The following is a 23,505-nucleotide window of genomic DNA, read 5'->3' as shown; positions in this document are numbered from 1 at the left end:
CAACTAAATATCCCAGCGAGAAGGGTATGAACTTTTTATTTATGTAATGAGAAGTAAAAGTACAAGTATAGGAAACAAAAGTTTAAACGTTGAACTACATAATAAAAAGGTTACTACTAGTATGTCCGCGTGCTGCGGGTTTAGCTTTGGGGCTGCAGCGTTTTTTTTTGGTACGCTAGCTTTTCCTGCTGGATTTATTTCTTTTTGGGGGAATGTGTCCTGTATTCAGCTAAAATAAAGCGTACAATGACTTGGTCAACAACGGGCGTGCACGCTAAAACTGATTATTTTAACTCCTCTGAAACAAAGCCTCGGAACTGTTAAATTCCCATGTCACGAATGCATGTATTAACAATACTAGTAGTAGTTATTTAAAGATAGTAACCGTTACTATAATGTTTTCAGAACATAGGTATGAAGTTAAATATTTTCTATTTCGGTGTATTTCATTTTACATCCAACAGTGACCTGGATTGCTTAACAATTATACATTATAGTACTGTTAGCTAAAATATAGAATATCTGGAGTAGTCTGATAATGCTGTAATAGAATGCAAATATTTAAGCTCTGACCAGGACTCGAACCCACCCATGTCCGGCTAGGTGCCATGACGACGTTTGTTTGTTGTTTTGCTACGACAAAAGGAAATACCGAAATGGCATGAAAGTCATGGAAGTCCAAAATAACAGCTAGACAAGGGAATTAACATAGTCGCTTTTCATTTCTATTTTGTATGATTTATTTCCCTTATGTTAAAAGAAGAAGAAACTGGGATGCCGATAGAACCAAATTTGTCGGTATCAAACGGGTGACATTAGTCTTGACAAAAAGGAATACACGAGCATTTCATGTTTTCCAAATAAATGACTCTGACGTCACTTTGATAGATCATTATTATACGAAAATGAACAAGGACTATCTGAACGTTTCATTAGAGCATTGTAGAAGAAGTGGTTCAAGCAGGGTTTTACTTACAAAAATACTGATTAATTAGACTTCCAACATATTATATATATTGCTTTCGTCTAGAAGATTACAAGACTCATCGCATAGATTAGAAAATAAGAGATAAACCAATCTGAATACAAAATGATGTATTTGTAATGTGTTTGGTGACGAATTTCATTTTTACATTAAATGTCTCTTATACAACGAGTAATGAAAACAATGTATACCCTTTTTACAGTAGTTATAATGTACGCAGAATTTTACTAACAAAAAGTGGCCCGCGACTGTGAATTTAGAAAACAATTATCAATCGACACCCTTTGAAACGTATAACTAATTGTATTCTATCACCATACACATGTACCCTCAAGCTATGATTACAAACAGAGCCTTCCAAATATACAACAAAATATAGCTTGACAATGAGTTGTAAATAAAACGTTTTGAAACGTTTTGCTGATATCTGAACTATCAAACTTCTAAAGAATAAGTCTAAAAAACAATAAATTATTAAGTTGCCTTAGATTTGCCAAAATATTGTATGAACAAGTTTGTATTAAAATGTCAAAACTGAAAACAAATTGATGTTATCTCCCATTGAAAAGTTCAAAAAGATGCTATATATAAACCTCTCAGAAATATAATGTGTCAAACATTGTTAATCGATGACCTGTCTAGATAGATCTATATTTTTAAATCCATTTCTGTATTGAACATTTTGCCAGATGAATTTTTTTTCATGTAATGAATCGCACTATGCATAAACAATGCGTTTATCATCATGACAATGCATAATACAGCATCTATACCTGCATGACGATGTGTTCAATTTTGCTAAAACTTGGCTGATGATTCGATGATTTATGATCAATAAAATATTTCCATCTGTACCAATATGTGTTTTTGAAAATTGTCAGATTAATTTTGTACGTTTATTCAATTTCAGAGGAGAGGAATTTATATAAGTTTTAAATAACTTGTTTTCCGATCCATTAATTTCATGTATTTATTGTTGTATACCATGTATGTCAAACTTGCTGAAATAAAGTTTAAACCAATTTCACAGACTCTGGATAACTGTGTAAAAGATGTCTGTGCTGTAATTATGTTTTACGGTGGTATATTTAGGACATGCATTCATTTTTTTTTAAAGATTAAATCCTCTTGTGCGCACGACATCTTGATTTCAGTGCACGACATCTTATCTCGAGCGCTCGACATCTAATCTTGTGCACACGGCATCTTATCTCGAGTGCACGATCTCGAGCTCTTTGCATCTTATCTCGTGCGCACGACATCTTATATAGTACTAACGACATCTTATCTTGAGCGCGCACGACATCTTATCTCCCGCGCGCGCTCGACATCTTATCTCAAGCGTACGGCATTATATATATATATATATATATATATATATATATATATATATATATATATATATATATATATATATATATATTTCAAGGTCCATTGTGTGTATTAAGATCATAAGTAAAGTCATACGTTTGCCACTCACTTTTTTTTTGCATTTGTTTTGTTTCATGATACTTAAAACAGTTTCACACAAACACAAACAAACTGATAAAAAGGCAGCAAAAATTCAGTGATGAAACAAAGGAATAAGTCCTTGACAAAATAAAGATTTGGTATGTAGACTTTGCCCATATTTCAAAGAATTTCCCCGTTTTCCCATAATATGCTTGTATGAAATTGACTCTTTTAGTTTTAAAAAAAGATTTGTATCATTCGAACAGAGATTAAAGAATTAAAGAAAAAAAATGCTGTAAAGATCCGATGTCAAAAATAGATTTTGCCATTTTGAATAGTCATGTTTACTTTTAGTTAGAACTTTGAGAACAATATGCAACCGTTTAATGTCAAACCTACACATGGTTAAAAAAACCGAGGTTATTTGCAAAATATGAGTTGTAGTAATTTCTTTCTCATATCTCCATCAATCTAACATTGTTTAGATTGCTTCAGCATGTTCTCTTGATGAAACAAACACTATACTGTATTTTTAAAACATTAAGTACAAACGCTGTACCAATTATGGAAATGTATGTGCAATAGAGCGATAGAATATATAGCAAACTAATTTTGTCACATTATGCTCCAGTTTCCTTTAATGAATCATTTTTTTCTACCTATTACTTAGTAAGGGCGTTATAAAGTTAAAAGATAATTTGCATCATTGGGTTTTAAAAGGGGTTTTCTAATGTAACGAATATAATGAATATAATGAATGTCTTAAATTTCTGTTTATGATCAATTTTCATTTTGTAATAGTGATGTTCTAATTCTAAGATTTAATCTACAGGAAAAACTGGGTTTGTGCATGTCAATCTTTATTCCTCAATTTTGATCAGTACAAGATGATTGATGATACACTTGGGCCACACCAAATTGCAAAGCTGTTAATTGATTTTTTTTCCTGAAAATAAATGAGGCGTCGAGCGGAAAAATTATTTAATTTTTTTTTTTTTTTTTTTTTTTGGTTTTTGAGAAAATCAGGAGCGAGCGAAGAGCGAAGAAATATCTTTGTTTTCATTTGGCTTTCGACTGACTAATAAAAACCTTAAAATAGAATGTATAGCCCCTTTACATCAAAAAATAATTCCACAGGGATTGAGAAAATCTGACTTGCAGATGCACAATAAAGCAAACTCGTGAAAAAGGTAATAACACTGGCATACAGTACACTGTAATCAAATAATTTATGCTTTTGAAAATGCTGATAGAAAATATGTAATAAACAACAATGCATAACGTTAAACCATACTTATCACATTGATATGTGACTTGAATATTTACTGCTGTGAAAATGTAGCATTTTTAGCTGACTTTACAAAAGTTTTAAATATCTCTGTAAACGTTACTAGACCTATTAAGGTATTGGACCCCTAATAGTAATGTTATAAAAATGGCATTTGCTTGGTATATTCTTAAAGTTGACCATGTTTCGCACTGTGTTGCAAATTTTAAACAACTTTTACCGTGCCGTTTTTTGTAAATTTTGTATAATTTATGGTATTTCCTCAAGCTCAAGTAGGAACGAATTTCAATGTGATAGCCACTATCTAAAACGTTTGCAGAGAATTCATTACAGCATTAATTTTTGATAAAAGAAACATCAAACTACTGTTAAACAATTACAAAACATAAAATAAAACTGCAAATATCATATTTTAGGGTGCCTCAAGTAAACAAATTTAATGAAACAGATTCTAACTCCACCATTGAAACATTAAGGTCAAACCTTGCGGGTCTGTTTTGAATTTTGCTCACTTCATTCAAAAATAACCTTGGAGCAGAAGTAAAACCTACTTGCATTTCTTCCACAATATGTCATCTAAAGAATGAAGGCAAAATAGAGAACTTTTACTGCATGTAACTCAGTATTTTCAAAGATGTCTAACTCTTCCCCTCCTGATTTAGAGGTAAATTCACTTTGAACAGCAAGAAATTGCTTAAAAAATGAAAATTTCCCACGTTTGTACTATACATCCATAATAAGTCTTGAAAGAAGTAAAAACTTACTAGAAAAAAGAAAAATATGGAGAGAAAAATTGGTCCCAGTGGGGCTTGAACCTACGCCCCCCCCCCCCCCCCCCCCCCCCTACCCCCTTGAAAATTGCCATCAAAGTAGGTTTGAAACTTGAATAGTTATTTACTGTCAAAGCCTACACCAGGAAAACCAATACTCTTGAATCTGACTCTAAACAGATTTATGTCTCTTTTTAACATAGGATATTTTTATTTAAGTTTTATATAATGACCAATAGCTCTGTTATTTTCAAAGCTTCTGACTATTGTGCCCCTTTTTACTGACAAAGCTCTGATTCAGAAAAGTCGAGCATGATGTCTTATGTACACTCTTTTTCTAACTTTAAACTTTCATAACATACTAGTATTAGATTTGTTCAAAGTCTCAATTAAGGTCTGAAATGGAGATTAACTGACTCAATCAAACCAGGCTGGGCTGATTACATTCTATGTATCCAAAGGATCTCTAAATAGTTTTAATTCATAACTGCATTACTGAATGTACTCATACCGTTTAATTTGTTGCAGAGGTTTACAAAATAGAAGATAAAATGAAATGAAATTATATATTTAAAACATAAAGAACTTGATAATAAAAAGGCTGGATGGAATGAATTCAAACGTATTGCAAGACTCCCTTAATGAAAATTTGGTAGAAAACCTTACTTGATATATAAATTTCATACAAAATTTATTTCGACTTTTAAAGATTTAAAATTTTGATAATCAGTAAACACCTGACGTAATCAAAATACGCCCAGTAATAGGACAAGCACGAGTGGGTATCAGCCTATGGTAAACGGACCATCTGACACGTATCTGTTGATTTATGTCATCCGTTATATATAAGCCCAGTACCCACACGAAAACGCTCAACTTAACAGAACCTCAGTCTTATATCATACATATTTTAAAACGTTAGCAGAGGAAAATGGATGTTCGATTTATCGGGTTACTTTTTGTAATATTTCCGTGTTTCTTTAAGGAATCTCATAGCAGAGGTTAGTATTTGCCTTATTAATCTGCATTTAAATTTGTTCAGATATATATAAAAAAAAACAACAACTAAATAAAAGGGAAAAAAAAGAAAAAAAGACAAATATAAAAATGTGTCTGTCTATAAATGAAAAGTAACGTTCAAAAGTTAGAAACCGACACACATGTAAAAACAAACAAACTATGATTGGTTTTTTAGTTGTTTAAATCGTATTTTGAATTGGGCCGAGAATCTATAAGGATAAATCTGTGTGCAAACATATTAAACTTATGTATTCTTACATCAAGGGATGTACGTCTGCATTTTCCTCTGGTAAAACACAAATTAACTATTCGAGTTTCTCAAGTTCTAGTCACATTGTGTGTGTTCTTTGCTATCAAACTATCCGACAACACGAAGTCTTTGGTCTAACAGAGACAGCAACGTAGCATATATAATACTGGGAAGGGCCCTCGATAATGTTGTAATAACTTTTGGCCCAACCCATTTGTATATATGACATTTTTAATGTATGTGATTGTTGTTTGTGTTTCTGTATATATGTACAATAAAATATGATTAAACTAAATATGTAATGTTACCACCTCGAATTACGCTTACATTTGCTTAAGAGCAGAAAAGTAATGTATGGGCAGTAATATTAAGATTTAAGGTAGCAGGCTACTTTTAGATTCGAAAATTTTGGGCACGGACAGTCTTACATGTAGCGAGTCGCAATATTGCACTTCCCTTATGAGCAGAATCAGGGTGGCCATTTTATAAGTTGCGTGCATGGTTTGTGCTTTTAATTAATGGCAAGATCAGAATTCTCATACAAGAATAAAGAAACATGAAATAAAGAAAGTTATCAAAACGAAAGTTTTACACCATCCATGAAAAATAGCATGCCAGAATCATCAATTTTGCACTTAATGAACAGCCTGTAATGATCCCGCTGCAAGAACAATGCCCAATTTTAGTGCATTTCTCAATTTAATAGTCCTCATTTCTCAATTTAATAGTCCTTACTGAACTTCAGGATATAAACGGAATGTGCTGGGCGGGGTGGGGGAGGGGGAGCGGGAGGAGGAGCATCCAGCTCGTGTTTTCACAAAATAGCGAAAATGTTCCTGAGTATCAATCAAAGAGCACAGAACCCTCTCTTGATTTGAATTTTCGGCGAAAAGGTGCCTCATTGATTCATACAAAGCTACCAGCAGTTAGTTTTACAACTGACATCAGAATTTTTCATGTGTCGGCTGTATAAACTTTCTAAAGAATTAACAATCATTATCTCTCACCTTAATTTACAGACATCCAAACTCACGAAGTTCTAATTATTACAAATACTGACGTGGGCCAAAATTCGAAGTGTACCCTGCTACCTAAACAGTCATAATTATGAGATTAACTGTAATTGTAGTGTATAATCAGGAAGATATAGAATATTTTTCGTGTTTTTAAACCATTCTATCTCCTTTTCAATCACTCGTTTAATAGAAAGCATATTTCGTTACATTATAGATTGATAGAAGTTGAAAATTGCGCTCAATATTATCTTTATTAATGAGCCGTGCCATGGAAAAATCAACATAGTGGCTTTGCGACCAGCATGGATCCAGACCTGCCTGCGCGTCCGCGCGGTCTGGTCAGGATCCATGGTGTTCACTTTTAAAGCCTACTGCAATTAGAGAAACCGTTAGCGAACAGCATGGATCCTGACCAGACTGCGCAGATGCGCGGGCTGGTCGGGATCCATGCTGGTCGCAAAGTCACTATGTTGGTTTTCTAATGGCGTGAATCATTTCCATTTCTGCTTTGAATATTTTGCTAGATGAAAAGACTTTACTGTGCATTAATGAATTGCACATATAACCATGATAATATCATAATACTGCATCTTGTTTGAAGATAATTAATTTTCAAATACCTACATGACGATTTTACATTCAACTTTGCTAATAATTACGGAACATCTTCAGCAGCAAAATATGTTCTTTGAAGTCATGAATACTATGAAAAAAAATCAGATGATCTATAATCAGTAAAATGTTTCCATCTGAATCAATGTTGTTTTTTTTTCTGAAAACTGTCAAAGTATTGTGTTACATTTATTCAATTTCAAAATATGCTGGGAAGCTGTGTAAAGATGCCTGCGCTAAAATTATGTTAGGCGGGCCGGCGGTACACTTGACTGCCAATCCAGAGGTCCGGGGTTCGGATCCCGGTCCAGGAACTGGAAATTTCTGAGATGCTCTTGAGTGGCTTCCACCGGACTACGAGGCCTGTACTTGTTCTTCCCAGGAAAGACGGCTTCTCGTGTATCGGTTCTATACACCGGGCCCGTTAAAGAGCCAGACTACCTTTTCAGAAAGAGCTAGGCTAAGTTAGCGGAACAGGCCTGTATCTCTCTCTGTTATTTCTGTCTGTTTCGGGGGGCTTTATCTCACTCTGTTTCTCTGGTCAGATTGCTCTGTGTCTGTACTAGTAGAGGATAAATTTTGCGCCCTGTGTGACTGCGTTTGCTATATGTAAAACGCCTTTGAACGTGTTTATCATGAAAAGGGCACTATATAAATCCGGTATAATAATAATAATCAAAGTAGTGTATCACAATTACATTCCAAGTCATCAATGTTTTTTCCTATTGACGTGCAAATTTCATATCGTATGAGTGTCATCGTTGGTGACGTCATTTTGTTCTACTTTCTTTTCCAATTCATTTTAAAAATTGTGGTACAACCTATTTACTTTTCAGTATAAAAGCTCGTCATATGGGTGTTAACTGTATTGAGTTATAAATACCCATGCATTTATATTATCAATGTATACATATCGTCACGTTTAACGTTCATCGAGGGCAATATTTCAATAATACTCTAGGTGCGGAACTAATTTTTTGTTATTTAAATGATAAAAATAAGGCAAGATGTGATTGAAATGAAAACAATATTAGTCACGCATACATTTTACATTGAATAACACCTAAAGTCATTGCAAAACTACTGCAAATTGCTTTACGTAATAGCAAATCAGGTTCAATGCTCTTCATCTGACGAGTTGTCTCGCTTGTAAAACAAGTTTATGTTTTATTTAAATTTCAGTCATTTGTTTAAAGTGGAATTATATGCATTTTTCAAGTAAAAATCAAGCTGAAATAGATGTGCATGTAAAAAGGATGGAGGAAATTATAGCTTTTAACCTAACATACCAAACTCTTACTGTTACAAAATAATGAATTTCCAAATATGACTTTTCTTATTTTGACTGGGGCAGTCTTTTTAAAAAAACGTCAAACTGCAAGCAGGAGTTGCTTCCCTTCTACTTCAGAAATTTCCATTTTCAGGTAAGGGAGATCATTGCGCAGAAGACTGAAAAAATATCTATTATTTTATCCGTTCGATTTCTTTATTTTTAAAGCATCAACTTCGAATACTAATGCGGCATTATCGTTAATTTAAAACATCTAATTGCACAGCAACCGAAAATTGCTTTTATAGAACACTCAACCAAAACACACTATATGCAGTATTAGATGTGCATAATGCCGCTTTAAATAGGCATGGTCGAGAAAAAAAGACTGTCGAAACGCCCGCTAGTGATGTCGTTGAACTCGGATGTTAACATTTATAGACTATCCGTTAACTCCGATGATTTTGAATACTTTTGTATGTAAAAAGTATTACTGGCAGTGATTTGACAGAAACGTAATTATTTTTTAAAATGGCACTTTCACTTCAAGAGTCTTTAGGACTATATTCCTTCACACCCGGGCTGAATTTTAACCTAGTTCACGCGTTCTTGCCATTTTTCCACCATGCGAAAGCCAATCATATATTTTTGCAGTTACACCGAAGCAATATAGTACATATTGCCATTTTGCCAGCCGGTGCCTCCGGGCTACCACAGAAAGTAATTTCACCTCGGGTTTTGCAAGTGCAAATGATTGCTTCTGGTCGTCAGTCCTTTGAATTTCGCATACCCAACTTTTTTCTTCTTAGGCGTCTTATCAAGCCATCCGCAGCGGGGTGCGAGAACAGCCGCCGCAGAGACATTCCGATATCAGACAGACCTAAGTTTTACATTGAAATATAGAAGGATTAAATTTTGTTTCCACCATTCTTATTTCCTGTTCTGATATTTAAATTTATCACTGTTCCTACCATACAATTCATTTTCTTATCTTTCCACTGGTGTATTTTTTATAAATGTAACACTATTTCTTCTTGCTTCCAATTTCATTTGAAACCAACCATAGCATTTCCCTATATAGCCTATATAAAATGCAAGCAAAACACGTTTTTCGCTTACTTTAAAAGACATTTAATACTGTTTCTCCTCTGGAACAAATTTTATCACTGTTATGACGTGAAAGTATAACAAACAAACAAAATGATGATATAAAAATATTCAAAGTAATTCAATAGCATCTTGCTTCCATTTGCATTTAAAAACGGCTAAAATTGCACTTTAGCCACTCTGCCCAAAATGTCCGAGTTATGTTCGGTTAGCTGATAAGATACCATTGTAAAGCTTAAGTTTTTTGGCTGATTGTTTTAAAAATAAAAGATAAAATATTGCCTTTATCCCATTTTGCGTTACATATCGTTTATTTTATTTTTTAAAAAAGAGAAGAAAATGGTGTCAAAAATTACTGTGTATTTCGGTGAAAGTCAGTCATGTGTCATTGTTACAGTCAAAAAATGTAAATTGTCTCAACCACGTGTCATTGAAATATTCGATCTTAGAATATAACAGATTTGAAATGTCCAAAATTACAGTTTATAGTTTTGTAAATTGTACATCCACTGTCAGTGACAGAATGTATCTGTTGCATTTTTTGTAAACGTGAAATTAGTGCGTGCGAAATAAAAATAGTATAACGTGCAGATTCAGTATAGAAAATAAACAAAATCAGAATTCTAAACTGTTTTTACAGGGGTTTCGCTTCTATTAGATCTACATTGTATTTATCAGAATCGGATCAGTGCATAACAGAATAAATCACAGCTATATCAACAAACGACTGTATTAATTTTACTGTTATTATATGTATTACCAGATTGCTATATGATATAATGGACTAATAAATAAAATTAGCACTACTGGAAGTATATAAAATATTCTATTGATTCGAGTGTTTAATTGTAATTATCATGTTTACAGTCGAACAAATAGTTGTCAAAACTATTCTAAGTTTAAATGTGAACAACGGCCTGACATGATATATCTTTTAACTTGATATCGTTTAATTTAAAATAGATTTTAATATTACAGTAATTTTGATTTTAAAGTAAAATATCATATAGCATGTTGGCTGTTTTGCTTATTATATATAAGCGTGTAATGTGTTTCTGATTATAGCAAAGTGTTAAGTATAGTAGCTGTCAGCATGACAATATGATAAAACTTCTGTTAACACAGCAGGTATCCGCGCCTGTATAAGGGTCAGCTATAAAAAGAAAAACTTCATGATGAAAAGAAATGAAAGAAAATGAACTGGATGTTTAATTAAATCATCATATTTCTATCCTAAAAATATATCCTAAAACGTTGACTTTTTCGGAAATTATTGAATACTTTTGATCACAGAATGCGAGTTTACACAACTGCATGCAGTGTGTGCTATCCATATACAACCAGATGTTCTGTTGCGCAACATATCATACTTGATTAATTAAGCAAAAGCAAATGCAAATGCGATAGTGGTCTGATAAACCTAAAATTTTAGTACTTAAAATTATGTGACCGGTGTCTTAAATTTTTATTTCTTTCTGTACTGTTACATGTATATTGTAAAAACATGTGTTTTAATTGCTGCAAGTTAAAGTTTCCACAATACCAGACTGCCTTAGTCCATTTCATAGCCTGTACTCAAAAATGAACTAAAATCGAAAGAAAGCCTTGAAGCAAAATGTTATTTTAACACTAAATGTTACAAATCGAGTTTTAAAAGCTTTTGATGAATCAAAATTTTCTTATCCGGATATCTTTACAATTTAAATGTTTTTAATTAAAATTTCAATCACATATCACTGATGAAATTATTTCTTTTATCATTACAATTCATATGATCATAATCACTTCATAGCTATCTTTTCATAAGGTTGGTTATTATTTGAGGTAATCATGAAAATATTTTATCCTGTAAAATTCTTGCATTAATTATACGGACTCTCATTTCGTCTTTCCTTTTCTTTTATAGATGATATATACAACACTGTTTATTTGTGAAAAGTAGCCTGGGTTCCAGTCTGTTGATTTTTCATGTGTTTCTGTTCTACTGTTAGAAACTAAACGGGCCAGTAACAGCAACTTTCTCATACACATAAGATAGTGCGTATGTTATGACAAAGCAAAATATATCACCGACTGAATCTCAGGCTAGGTGATAAGATACGCTATGTTACCAAACGGGTAGATAAGGGGAGAAACTCGCATATCTAATTCTTCTTATCAACGGTAAATACAGGGTACTGTCCCTTGATGAAAGAAGACTTTAGTTTGACATGTTTGAAGAATTCAGTATCTTTAATGAATCTCAGATGCCCGTTCTTGTTTTGAAAAGTGTTCTTAGTGCGGTGCTTGATAGGTGTATAATCTTATTTGTTCATACATAATTATTTAATTGCTCCTAATGTAAATCTGTCATTTTGTTTTATTCATAAATACCGTTTCAAAAAATACCAGTTCTACTATACGACATAATATATTTGAAATTTTGCCTATGCATGTAGTAATTGCCAGCCTGACACAAAATACTTACTTATAGCTCTGGGTAAAACATTTTTTGCTATACTGACATTGGAGGTGGTCATTAATGAATGGGCCTCACTAATACTTGTATCATCGGTAACACATGTTTGAAGTTGAAAAATAAATACTTATTTTTATCAGGCCATGCATGTAGAATCAGAGCCCGGACAAGACACTGCGGGCGGACGGACGGACGAAAGGAACAAAGCAACTTCTAGACTCTAAACCAAAAGGGCAATGATAATAACATCAACCAAAATTACTCGACATGGCAATAAGAACCATACATAAGTATATACAAACTGTTTACTGACTGCAAGTATACACATTTTACACAAATGAAAGATGAAAGAAATCGCAAAAACACAAACAGACTAAACAGATACAAAATATACATAAAGAAGAGACACAACGGGGCATATAACATGTCTACAAGACAGTTATTTTTTTTTACTTTTATACAGCTGTATTCTCGATAGCCGACAGCTGACTTTAACGACTGCCTATTTCAAATACAGTGGTCGTTTTCGACTGTCTTTTTTTCTCGACCTTGCCTATTTAACGGCTAATATACTTTTTCAAGAATAACGTAGAACCCGGAAACTTCACACAGGTGTTCCGAAAGGACACATCTGTGAAGAAATTGTTAGCGAATATCTCAAAACATAACAATCGTTTTTGGCCCAGAAATTGTAAATGTAAGCCATGGTTATTCATTGACAAATCTGTCAGGTTGATTTGCAAGAATTGGTTTCGTTTTAATAGAAATAAATGAAAAACTTTACCTACCGATTCACAGCTGGGTTACATTTCCAGCTGGGTTACATTTCCAGCGGGCGTCAGGATAGCCGGTTAACCAGTGTGATGATATCCTCGAAACATCTTGGGAAAGCAAGGACAAATAAAGTAAATAATAAGAATTTAAATGATATATCTGTAGGTAAGTTTGCGTATTTGAGCCGTGCCACGGGAAAACCAACATAGTTGGTTTGCGACCAGCATGGATCCAGACTAGCCTGCGCATCCGCGCAGTCTGGTCAGGATCCATGCTGTTCGCTTTCAAAGCCTATTGGAATTAGAGAAACTGTTAGCGAACAGCATGGATCCTGGCCGGACTGCGCGGATGCGCAGGCTGGTTTGGATCCATGCTGGTCGCAAAGCCACTATGTTGGTTTTCTCATGGCACGGGTCATTTGAGTATGAAAACTTCTCTGAACCCTCTCAGTAAGTTCGGCAACGGGTTGTAAGAAAATGAATGGAAATTTTCGTACGAATATTTCGGTATCATATTTCACTTAAACTGCTACTAATTATATATTTTTAAATAACAAAAATACCAAAAATGATGAGTACGAGCGTTACTTTTACAAGAAAATGTCGTTGAATTTTCTACCCTGCAAAACACATGGACATTTTTTTTTCTAATGTTTCGCCGCCATATTTATTTCAGAATGTCAAATAAATTATTGTTTCTTTTTTTTTACCTAGATTTAGTTTCCAACATTAAAAAAAAAATAAAAATAAAAAAAAAAACTTTTCACATCAAACTGGATGTGTAAATAAAGATAATTTAAAACTATTTCGGGAACCATTTGTTTAAGGCGAGCAAGTCGCAAAACTTATTTCTCAAAATGTAAACAATGTCAAAATTCACATGAATGATATTGCTGTAAAGGAACAAATGGCAAATGCCTACTTGTTTCACTTTTACGTCCTGTAGGACGCAATCTTCAAATGTATATACATTGTATTCTTAAAAGTTTCATGATTATTTCAAGATTAAAATCTGTGCAATCTTTTCTGTGAAACTAAGCTAAACTTTAAACATGAGAAATTAAAGAAAAATATATACCATCACGGGATTCCTGAGCATTTTGAAACTCGTGGCGGATATAAAGAACTGTGCCTCAGCTAAGGTAGTTATCTTTTATTTTGAGAGGACAAACATTTAAGCAAAATTAGAATTGGTATGTGTATAACATTACCGAAAAGAAAATTTCAAAGTCTTTTCTAGTCTAAGACAGAGAACAAGTAGGAACTAGTTAAACAGCAAGACAATTATTTTTGAATTACAAATAAATTAGTGTGGCATAATACCCTTTACATAATTATGCATGCATACAAATTGTGCACTTTTAAAGTGTGTGACTGTGTGACTCTCCTTCATTCATTGGCTTTATTTAGACACCTCAGAATTTGTTTATATCTTATATTGTTATTTTCATTATTATAATACCAGGTTTATATAGCACCCTTTTAATGATCAATTTCACGTTTAAAGGCGCTTTACATAGTTCAAATGCAGCCACACAGGGCGCATAATTCATCCTCTACTAGTACAGACAGTCAGCGATCTGACCAGAGGGACAGAGTGAGACAAAGCCCCCACGACAGAGAGATCAGAAGTCAGATACAGGCTTGTCCGGCTAACTTAGCCTAGCTCGTTGCGAATAGACAGCCTGGTTCTTTAACGTGCCCAGTGTATAGCACTGATGCACGCAAAGATTGCCTGGGTTCCTGACCTGTACACCTCTAGTTGGATGGGAAACACTGAAAAACGTTTCTGAAAATTCCCGATGAGCTACCGGGGATCTAACCCCCGACCTGGAAGGCCAGTGTGCAAACCACTGAGCTATCCGTCCACCTATATAGGCAACTCCTATATAAACTATTTGTATTTTAAGCGGGACGACAGTGCAAGTTTGCTAAATGTTAGTTATTTTATGTTAACAGATTGAGGCCTTGGTTTCGTAATCAGACAATGTTAGACCTGCATCACTGCGCCCGCTGTTGACATCGAACAAACATATGTCTTTAATAAATGCTATCATTTTCTTTCAGGTATATATAAACCGGCACTCACTGAAGGCGTCGAAGTCATTGCAGAGACAGGTAAAGAAATGTTTCCGACATTTGCCCCCCCCCCCCCCACTCCCCCACCATGAAAAAATGAACTGCTGGACATCTGCCCCCCAGTTGAAATGGTAGATAGGACATTTGTCCCCCATGGCTTATTTTTGGAATGGAAATTTGCCCCCCAATATTTTTGTCCTATATGCCAGTATATATAACTATATTTTTTGTTGTTTTATTAATAAAATTACTCTTAAAGGCAATTTTCAGTAAAGAAAAACTGTTCTATTAATAATAATTTGATAAATATGTTATTTACTTTAAGGTGTTAAGGTAAATAATAGCATATTATTGAGTAATAAAAGTGCTCATAACAGCGTTATAATTTCTTAATTAGTGCAATTTTTTAACACTCGAACTTGTTAATTTGGCAATTATCTACTACAAAATTGTATAAAACAAAGATATTGCCCCCTAAAATATGACGAATGTCTTGTACGAAGTTCCCAAAAAATCACTGGGGGACAAAAATATTGGGGGGGGGGGGGGGGGGGGGGGCAAATGTCCATTTCAGAAATAAGCACTGGGGGGCAAATGTCCTATCTATCATTTCAACTGGGGTGCAAATGTCCAGCAGTCCACTTTTTCATTGGGGGGCAAATGTCCTGGGGGCAAATGTCCGGATCCCGTTATAATTAAAACTACGTTCTGGAATGTTAGCTATGTGCAAAATATGATGGTGGAAACTCCATACTGTGAAGTCTTGCATATTAAACTAGAGGCATTAATACCTATAATGATAACATCGCAATAAATCAGTTGTATTCAAATTTTACTTTATAGCTCGGATAGCAAACGAAATGTTTTTGTTTGGAAAGAGTTAAAATTTAACTAATCATCACAAATGACATATACTTAAAGTCTTACCTTAAAGGCGGCCAATCACATATGAACCGTGTCATGAGAAAACCAACATATTGCGTTTGCGACCAGCATAGATCCAAACCATGCTGTTCGCTTTCAAAGCCGATTACAATTAGAAAAACTTTTAGCGAGTAGCACGGATTCTGACCAATTTGCGCGGATGCACAGACTGGTCTGGATCCATGCTGATCGCAAGCGCACTATGTTGGTTTTCTCGTGGTGCGGCACATATACATTTTGTGGAGGGAGAGATGTCACGGTACGACGAAAAATGCAAGCATTTAAACCATTTTATCTTCAAGCTAACTTAAGAAAAGTATATATATGATACGCAAAGCAAATATCCATTCTTACTGAACACTTAAATGCAAGCGCGTTTTATTAAGTTTGTATAGTATAAATGTACTTCGTAAATGTTTTCTTGAATTGATTATCAACCATGTGATATCTATTTAGTGTAAAACAGTAATTGCAACTTCTTTCGTTAAGTTTATTATTTTCACTATAGATAGGCTTTGGTATAAAACAAGAGGACCAAGATGGCCCTAGGTAGCTCACCTGAGAAACACACCATAACAGTGTAAACATGTTTGACCTTGTGATTTCATAGAAATAAATATTCTGACCAATTTTCATTAAGATTGGATCAAAAATGTGGTTTCTTAAGTGTAAACAAGTACTTTCTTCCATTTGACCTGGTGACCTGGTTTTTGAGCCAAGATGATCTACATTCGAACTTGACCTAGATTTGATCAAGGCAATCATTCTGACCAAATTTCATGAACCTCAATTGAAAAATAGTAAAATACAGCCTATATCACATACAAAACATTTTTCTTTTACTTATCCTAGCGACCCAGTTTTTGAGCTCAGATATTAACCAATATTCGAACCTGACCTTAATTTCATCAAGGCTATCATTCTGACCAAATTTCATGAAAATCAATTTAAAAATACAGTCTCTATCGCATATACAAGGTTTTTCTTTCATTTGGCCTAGTGACCTCAGTTTTGACCACAGATGACCCATATTCTAACCCGACCTAGAATTCATCAAGGCAATCATTCTGACTAAATTTATGAACGTCCAGTGTAAAAAGCAGCCCCTATTGCGTACACAAGGTTGTTCTTTAATTTGACCGGGTGACCTAGTTTTTGACCCTAGATGCCCCATATTCAAACTCGACCTAGATTTCATCAAGACAAACATTCTGGTCAAATTTCATGAAGATCCGGTAAAAATGCAGCTCCTATTGCACACACAATTTTTTTTCTTTGATTTGACCTAGTGACTTAGTTTTTAACCCCAGATAACACATATTCGGACTTGACCTAGATTTTATCAAGGCAATCATTCTGACAAAAAATTCATAAATATCATTTTAAAAACACAGCCTCTATCGCATACACAAGGCTTACCTTTGATTTGACCTTGTGACCTAGTTTTCGACCCAGATGACCCATTTTCAAAATTGGCCTAGATTTCATCAAGGTTATCATTCTGATAAAATTTCATAAAGATCAGTTTAAAATTACAGCCTCTATCGCATACACAAGGTTTTTCTTTTATTTGACCTAGTTGCCTAGCTTTTAACCGCAGATGACCCATTTTCAAAGTTTTCCTAGATTTCATCAAGGCAATTATTCTGACAAAATTTCATGAATATCAGTTGAAAACTACAGCCTCTTTCGCATACGCAAGGTTTTTCTTTGATTTGACCTAGTGACCTAGTTTTTGACCCAAGATGACCTATTTTCAAACTTAACCTAGATTTTATCAAGGCAATTATTCTGATCAAATTTCATGAAGTTCAGTTGAAAAATACAGCCTCTATCGCATACACAAGGTTTATCTTTGATTTGACCTTGTGACCTAGTTTTTGGCCCAGAAGACCCATTTTCAAACTTGACCTAGATTTTATCAAGGCAATCATTTTGACAAAATTTCATGAAGATCAGTTGAAAATTACAGCCTTTATCGCATACACAAGGTTTTTCTTTGATTTGACATGGTGGCCTCGTTTTTAACTCCAGATGACCCATTTTCAAACTTGGCCTAGATTTCATCAAGCCAATCATTCTAACCAAATGTTATGAAGATCAATTGAAAACTACAGCCTCTTTCGCATACACAAGGTTTTTCCTTGATTTGACCTATTGACCTAGTTTTTGACCCCAGATGACCCATTTTCAAACTTAACCCAGATTTTATCAAGGCAATTATTTTGATCAAATTTCATGAAGATCAGTTGGAAATAACAGCCTCTATCGCATACACAATGTTTTTTCTTTGATTTGACCTAGTTTTTAACCGCAGGTGACCCATTTTCAAACTTGACTTAGATTTCATTAAGGCAATTATTCTGACCAAATTTCATGAAGATCAGTTGCAAACTACAGCCTCTTTCGCATACACAAGGTTTTTATTTGACCTAGTGACCTACTTTTTGACCCCAGATAACTCATTTTCAAACTTAACCTAGATTTTATCAAGGCAATTATTCTGATAAAATTTCATGAAGATCAGTTGAAAAGTACAGCCTCTATCGCATACACAAGATAAATGTTAACAGACGACAGACAGACAGACGATGGACGCCGGACATCGGGGGATCACAAAAACTGAGCTAAAAATCAAAATAATAGCGCAAAATAAACAGAAAAGTAGTTGGCGAGTTAGGAACAAATTAGCACAGGGACCTGTACCTTCTATTTGGCCATATCATTGTAAGCAGGAAAATTATAAACAAGATGGTCATGATGGCCCTATATCACTCACTTGCGTTCAATTGTTTGCTTAAAAACTTGTGCCCGCCGACCTCCTGGGCGGGGCAAGTTTTAACCCCAGGGAGATAATTTGAACAATCTTGGTAAAGGGCTACTACATGATGCTACATGACTATTAGAAGATGCTTTTGCAGAAAGGCGCATGTCTCTCCCAAAATCATAGTAGTAATAGGCAAAAAGTCAATTGGAGACAGGGGCGAGTGTCAAAGACAATGATGGTTTGCTGCAATAGAGATCATCTACTCGGCATGTCCAATCTTCCCATGAAATTTCAAAATTACCCGGAGGACCATTAATTTCAAATCAGTCTAACAATATCCAGCGCACTACCCTACCATTTTTATTAGCTGTATTTCCTTCGGATACAATACTGCTTTGAATATAGATGATTAAAGGAAACTATACATTAGAACAAACATGCAGAACTATCCTAATGATAAAAGTATAAACACATGTTGTTAACGGGCACGTAAAACTTTGTTAGTTAAGTCAGTTAATGAGTTTTTGGGAGCCAGCAGACGACCTAACGCATACGAAGAGGGCGTTCTACTACCCGGTTACCTAGCCGACCAAAACACTGTCATTAAGACCATAAATACTTGTTAAAGCACCCCGTATTGCTTTGATTATAATTATAACGAGATGATAATGAACTTTAGATAAGAAGCCCCCTTAGATTAAAGTCGCTTCATTAACGAATGTTTAAAGTTAAAGTGACATTATGCGCATCTAATACTGCACATAGTGTGTTTTGTGTGAGTGTTCTATAAAAGCAATTTTCGGTTGCTGTGCAATTAGATGTGTTAAATTAACGATAATGCCGCATTAGTATTTGAAGTTGATGCTTTAAAAATAAAGAAATCGGACTGATAAAATAATAGATATTTTTTCAATCTTCTGCGCAATGATCTCCCTAATTTCTGAAGTAGAAGGGAAGCATCTCCTGCTTGCAGTTTGACGTTTTTTTTAAAAAGACTGCCCCAGTCAAAATAAGAAAAGTCATATTTGGAAACTTATTATTTTGCACTGGTAACAGTAAGAGTTTGGTATGTTGGGTTAAAAGCTATAATTCCTCCATCCTTTTTACATGCACATCTATTTAAGCTTGATTTTTACTTGAAAAATGCATATAATTCCACTTTAACATATTTTACATTCCATTTACTGTTATTATCATTTTAGTAGGGTTTAGTAACATGATGGATCATAGATGTTCTTCCACATTTTCTTCTGAATCAGTTTCTCCTTATTTTCAGTTCGTTTAATGACAGCAGCGGAGAGTGATAATGTCAGACTAAGGATAGAGAAGCGTTCTGACGAGGATGACGGTAACAGTGCTTCTACAGACACCTCTGACTCCAGTACCAGCGACGCCAGTAACAGTGTTTCTACGGAAGACTCTGGCTCTAGTACCGATGAGGCATCAAACAGGAAGAAGCGTTCGGACGGTGATGACAGTAACAGTGCTTCTACAGACACCTCTGACTCCAGCACCGGTGATGACGGTAACAGTGCTTCTACAGAAACCTCTGACTCCAGCACCGGTGATGACGGTAACAGTGCTTCTACAGAAACCTCTGACTTCAGTACCGGTGATGACGGTAACAGTGCTTCTACAGAAACCTCTGACTTCAGTACCAGCGACGCTAGTAACAGTGTTTCTACGAAAGACTCTGACTCTAATACCGATGAGGCATCAAAGAGGAAGAAACGTTCTGACGGTGATGACGGTAACAGTGCTTCTACAGACACCTCTGACTCCAGTACCAGCGACGACAGTAACAGTGTTTCTACGGAAGACTCTGGCTCTAGTACCGATGAGGCATCAAACAGGAAGAAGCGTTCTGACGGTGATGTCGGTAACAGTGCTTCTACAGACACCTCTGACTCTAGTACCGGAGATGACGGTAACAGTGCATCTACAGAAACCTCTGACTCCAGTACCAGCGACGCTAGTAACAGTGTTTCTACGGAAGACTCTAACTCTAATACTGATGAGGCATCAAACAGGAAGAAGCGTTCTGACGGTGATGACGGTAACAGTGCTTCTACAGAAACCTCTGACTCTAGTACCGGTGATGACGGTAACAGTGCATCTACAGAAACCTCTGACTCCAGTACCAGCGACGCCAGTAACAGTGTTTCTACGGAAGACTCTGACTCTAATACCGATGAGGCATCAAACAGGAAGAAGCGTTCTGACGGTGATGACGGTAACAGTGCTTCTACAGTAACCTCTGACTCCAGTACCAGTGACGCCAGTAACAGTGTTTCTACGGAAGACTCTGGCTCTAATACCGATGAGGCATCAAACAGGAAGAAGCGTTCTGACGGTGATGACGGTAACAGTGCTTCTACAGAAACCTCTGACTCCAGTACCAGCGACGCCAGTAACAGCGCTTCTACAGAAACCTCTGACTTTAGTACCAGCGAAGACAGTAACAGTGTTTCTACGGAAGATTCTGGCTCTAGTACCGATGAGGCATCAAACAGGAAGAAGCGTTCTGACGGTGATGACGGTAACAGTGCTTCTACAGAAACCTCTGACTCCAATACCAGCGACGCCAGTAACAGTGCTTCTACAGAAACCTCTGACTCCAATACCAGCGACGCCAGTAACAGTGCTTCTACAGAAACCTCTGACTCTAGTACCAGCGAAAACAGTAACAGTGTCTCTACGGAAGACGCTGGCTCTAGTGCCGATGAGGCATCAAACAGGAAGAAGCGTTCGGACGGTGATGACAGTAACAGTGATTTTACAGAAACCTCTGACTCCAGTACCAGCGACGCCAGTAACAGTGCTTTTACGGAAGACACTGACTCTAGTACCGATGAGACATCAAACAGGAAGAAGCGTTCTTTAGGTTGATGCATTTGCACTATTACAACAGAAGGAATTTCTATCAAAATTAAAGTTACTTAATTTTCACGTTAATGTTTTGATTTACTTTCACTCTATCTTTGGCGTTAACGCATCAATTTCATATCAGCAAAGCAGAGGTGGTTTCATGAATTAGTTCGAGAATTTAGAATTTCAACGATTTTTATTTTTTTGCTGCTTTGTTTTATCCAGATAGATATACATGGCAACGAAGTATCTTGTTGCTCTTTATAGTATGATCCAAACCTTCGTTTGTTAACATGTGCGTGTAAAAATAATTCTAGAAATATATGCATACTTTGTCTAGAAAGCAGCTCTTTTAAAGTAAACTTCTTTATCATTTTTCGACAAGCATTGTACATACCTGCAATGAGATATTCTCAATAAAACTGACGATCATCTACTCCCGTCGAACTGTACAGTAGTGTTTGAGGAAAAGACAAACATCTCGGCTAAATGAACAGGCGTAATTAGAAACGGACTCATTTGCAATACAGGTGCATATCGTTCCTATGTATTTCATTTGGTACAAAAAGGGTACGAATTGCCTAGATTTATAATTACAGGATCAGAAACGTGTCATTTCGTCCGCTTGTTCTGCGTAAACTACAACACTCAAACAACGTTCCAACTACCTGTTCTGGTAGAACAGTGTGCTTGTCAAGACAATATACGATAGCGAAAGTTGACAAATCTCAATTTCTCACCTTGAGCTCGTACGTTGTTATATGGTGAGCTGAAACATGAATGCATTGAATTTCACTTTCTGATGGTCTTTAAATGTGCATCGCATCCAACTCCATATTCCAAGCTGACAGCTGTTTCTGCTGGACAATTCCGACCGCATACTGAGCTCACGAAGTCATCAATGTCTTTTCTTATTTACGTGCAAATTTCATATCGAACAGGTGACTTCGTTGGTGACGTGATATTTTCTTCTGTTTTTTTGTTTTTCGTTTTTTAATTTCATACATTCATTTTCCTTGAGTAAAGTATTTTCTTTATACAATAATTATAACATACTGCACATGAAACATTCATTAAGTATTTTATGGATTTTGAACACAAATCGTTTTAATTTCAGGGGAGGGCCGTCATTAATGTTGGAAAAACTTGTGGTCCAATCCATTACTTTTCATTTAAAACGTGTTAATTGTAATGTGTTATAATAACTACCTATATGCATTTATATTAGCAATAAAATACAGTTAAATCAAAATTTTTGTCGTCATTTTAAAATGTTAATTGAGAGCAATGTTTTAATATTAATCTAGCCGCGGAACAAATTTATGACTTGTACTGATAAAAATAAGCTAAGATGTGATTATAATGAAAATAGTATTAGTCCTAAATCTAGAAATACGCATTATTTTAATCCCCTAAAGTTGCAGCTGAGAACGGAAAATAGCAAATCAGAGTCAAATTGTTTAATCTGAAGAGTTGTCCCGGTTGTAAAACAAGTTTACGTGTTTCTATAAAACGATCATTTAAGTTTCAGTCATTTATTTAAGAGAAAATTTGCATATGCTGCACATCTTTGTCTTATCATTAGACACAAATTACATTGATATACATATACCCTCCTTTCTTTATCCAGTTTCTTTTCAAGGATAGTCCGTAAATTGAAATTAGAATCTCCAGTGTAAAAATAATATCATCGAAACATCTTGGGAAATGCAAGAACACGAAAAATAGATACAAGTAGATAATAAGAACAAAAATGATATCTGTAGGTATGTGTGCGGATAGGAAAACTACTCTGAACCCTCTTTTTGTAACTGAATGAAAATTTTCGTTAGAATATATTAGAATCGTATTTTACTCAAGACCGCT

The 23,505-nt window shown here is 35.1% G+C and overlaps 1 protein-coding gene across 1 annotated transcript; it reads left to right on the top strand.

Annotated features, from left to right (window-relative positions):
- Nucleotides 1-5,348: 5,348 nt before the first annotated feature.
- On the top strand, nucleotides 5,349-22,891 carry LOC123532512 (dentin sialophosphoprotein-like). Its single transcript, XM_045313968.2, has 3 exons — nucleotides 5,349-5,496; nucleotides 15,069-15,119; nucleotides 20,048-22,891. Exons 1-3 carry the CDS (start codon nucleotides 5,427-5,429, stop codon nucleotides 21,658-21,660), a joined length of 1,734 nt encoding a protein of 577 aa, XP_045169903.2. The 5' UTR covers nucleotides 5,349-5,426; the 3' UTR covers nucleotides 21,661-22,891.
- The last annotated feature ends 614 nt before the right edge of the window (nucleotides 22,892-23,505 follow it).

Source organism: Mercenaria mercenaria, chromosome 11 (assembly GCF_021730395.1).
Source record: "Mercenaria mercenaria strain notata chromosome 11, MADL_Memer_1, whole genome shotgun sequence".
NCBI classification, from domain to species: domain Eukaryota; kingdom Metazoa; phylum Mollusca; class Bivalvia; order Venerida; family Veneridae; genus Mercenaria; species Mercenaria mercenaria.
This window is presented reverse-complemented; position numbering and strand designations above follow the sequence as displayed.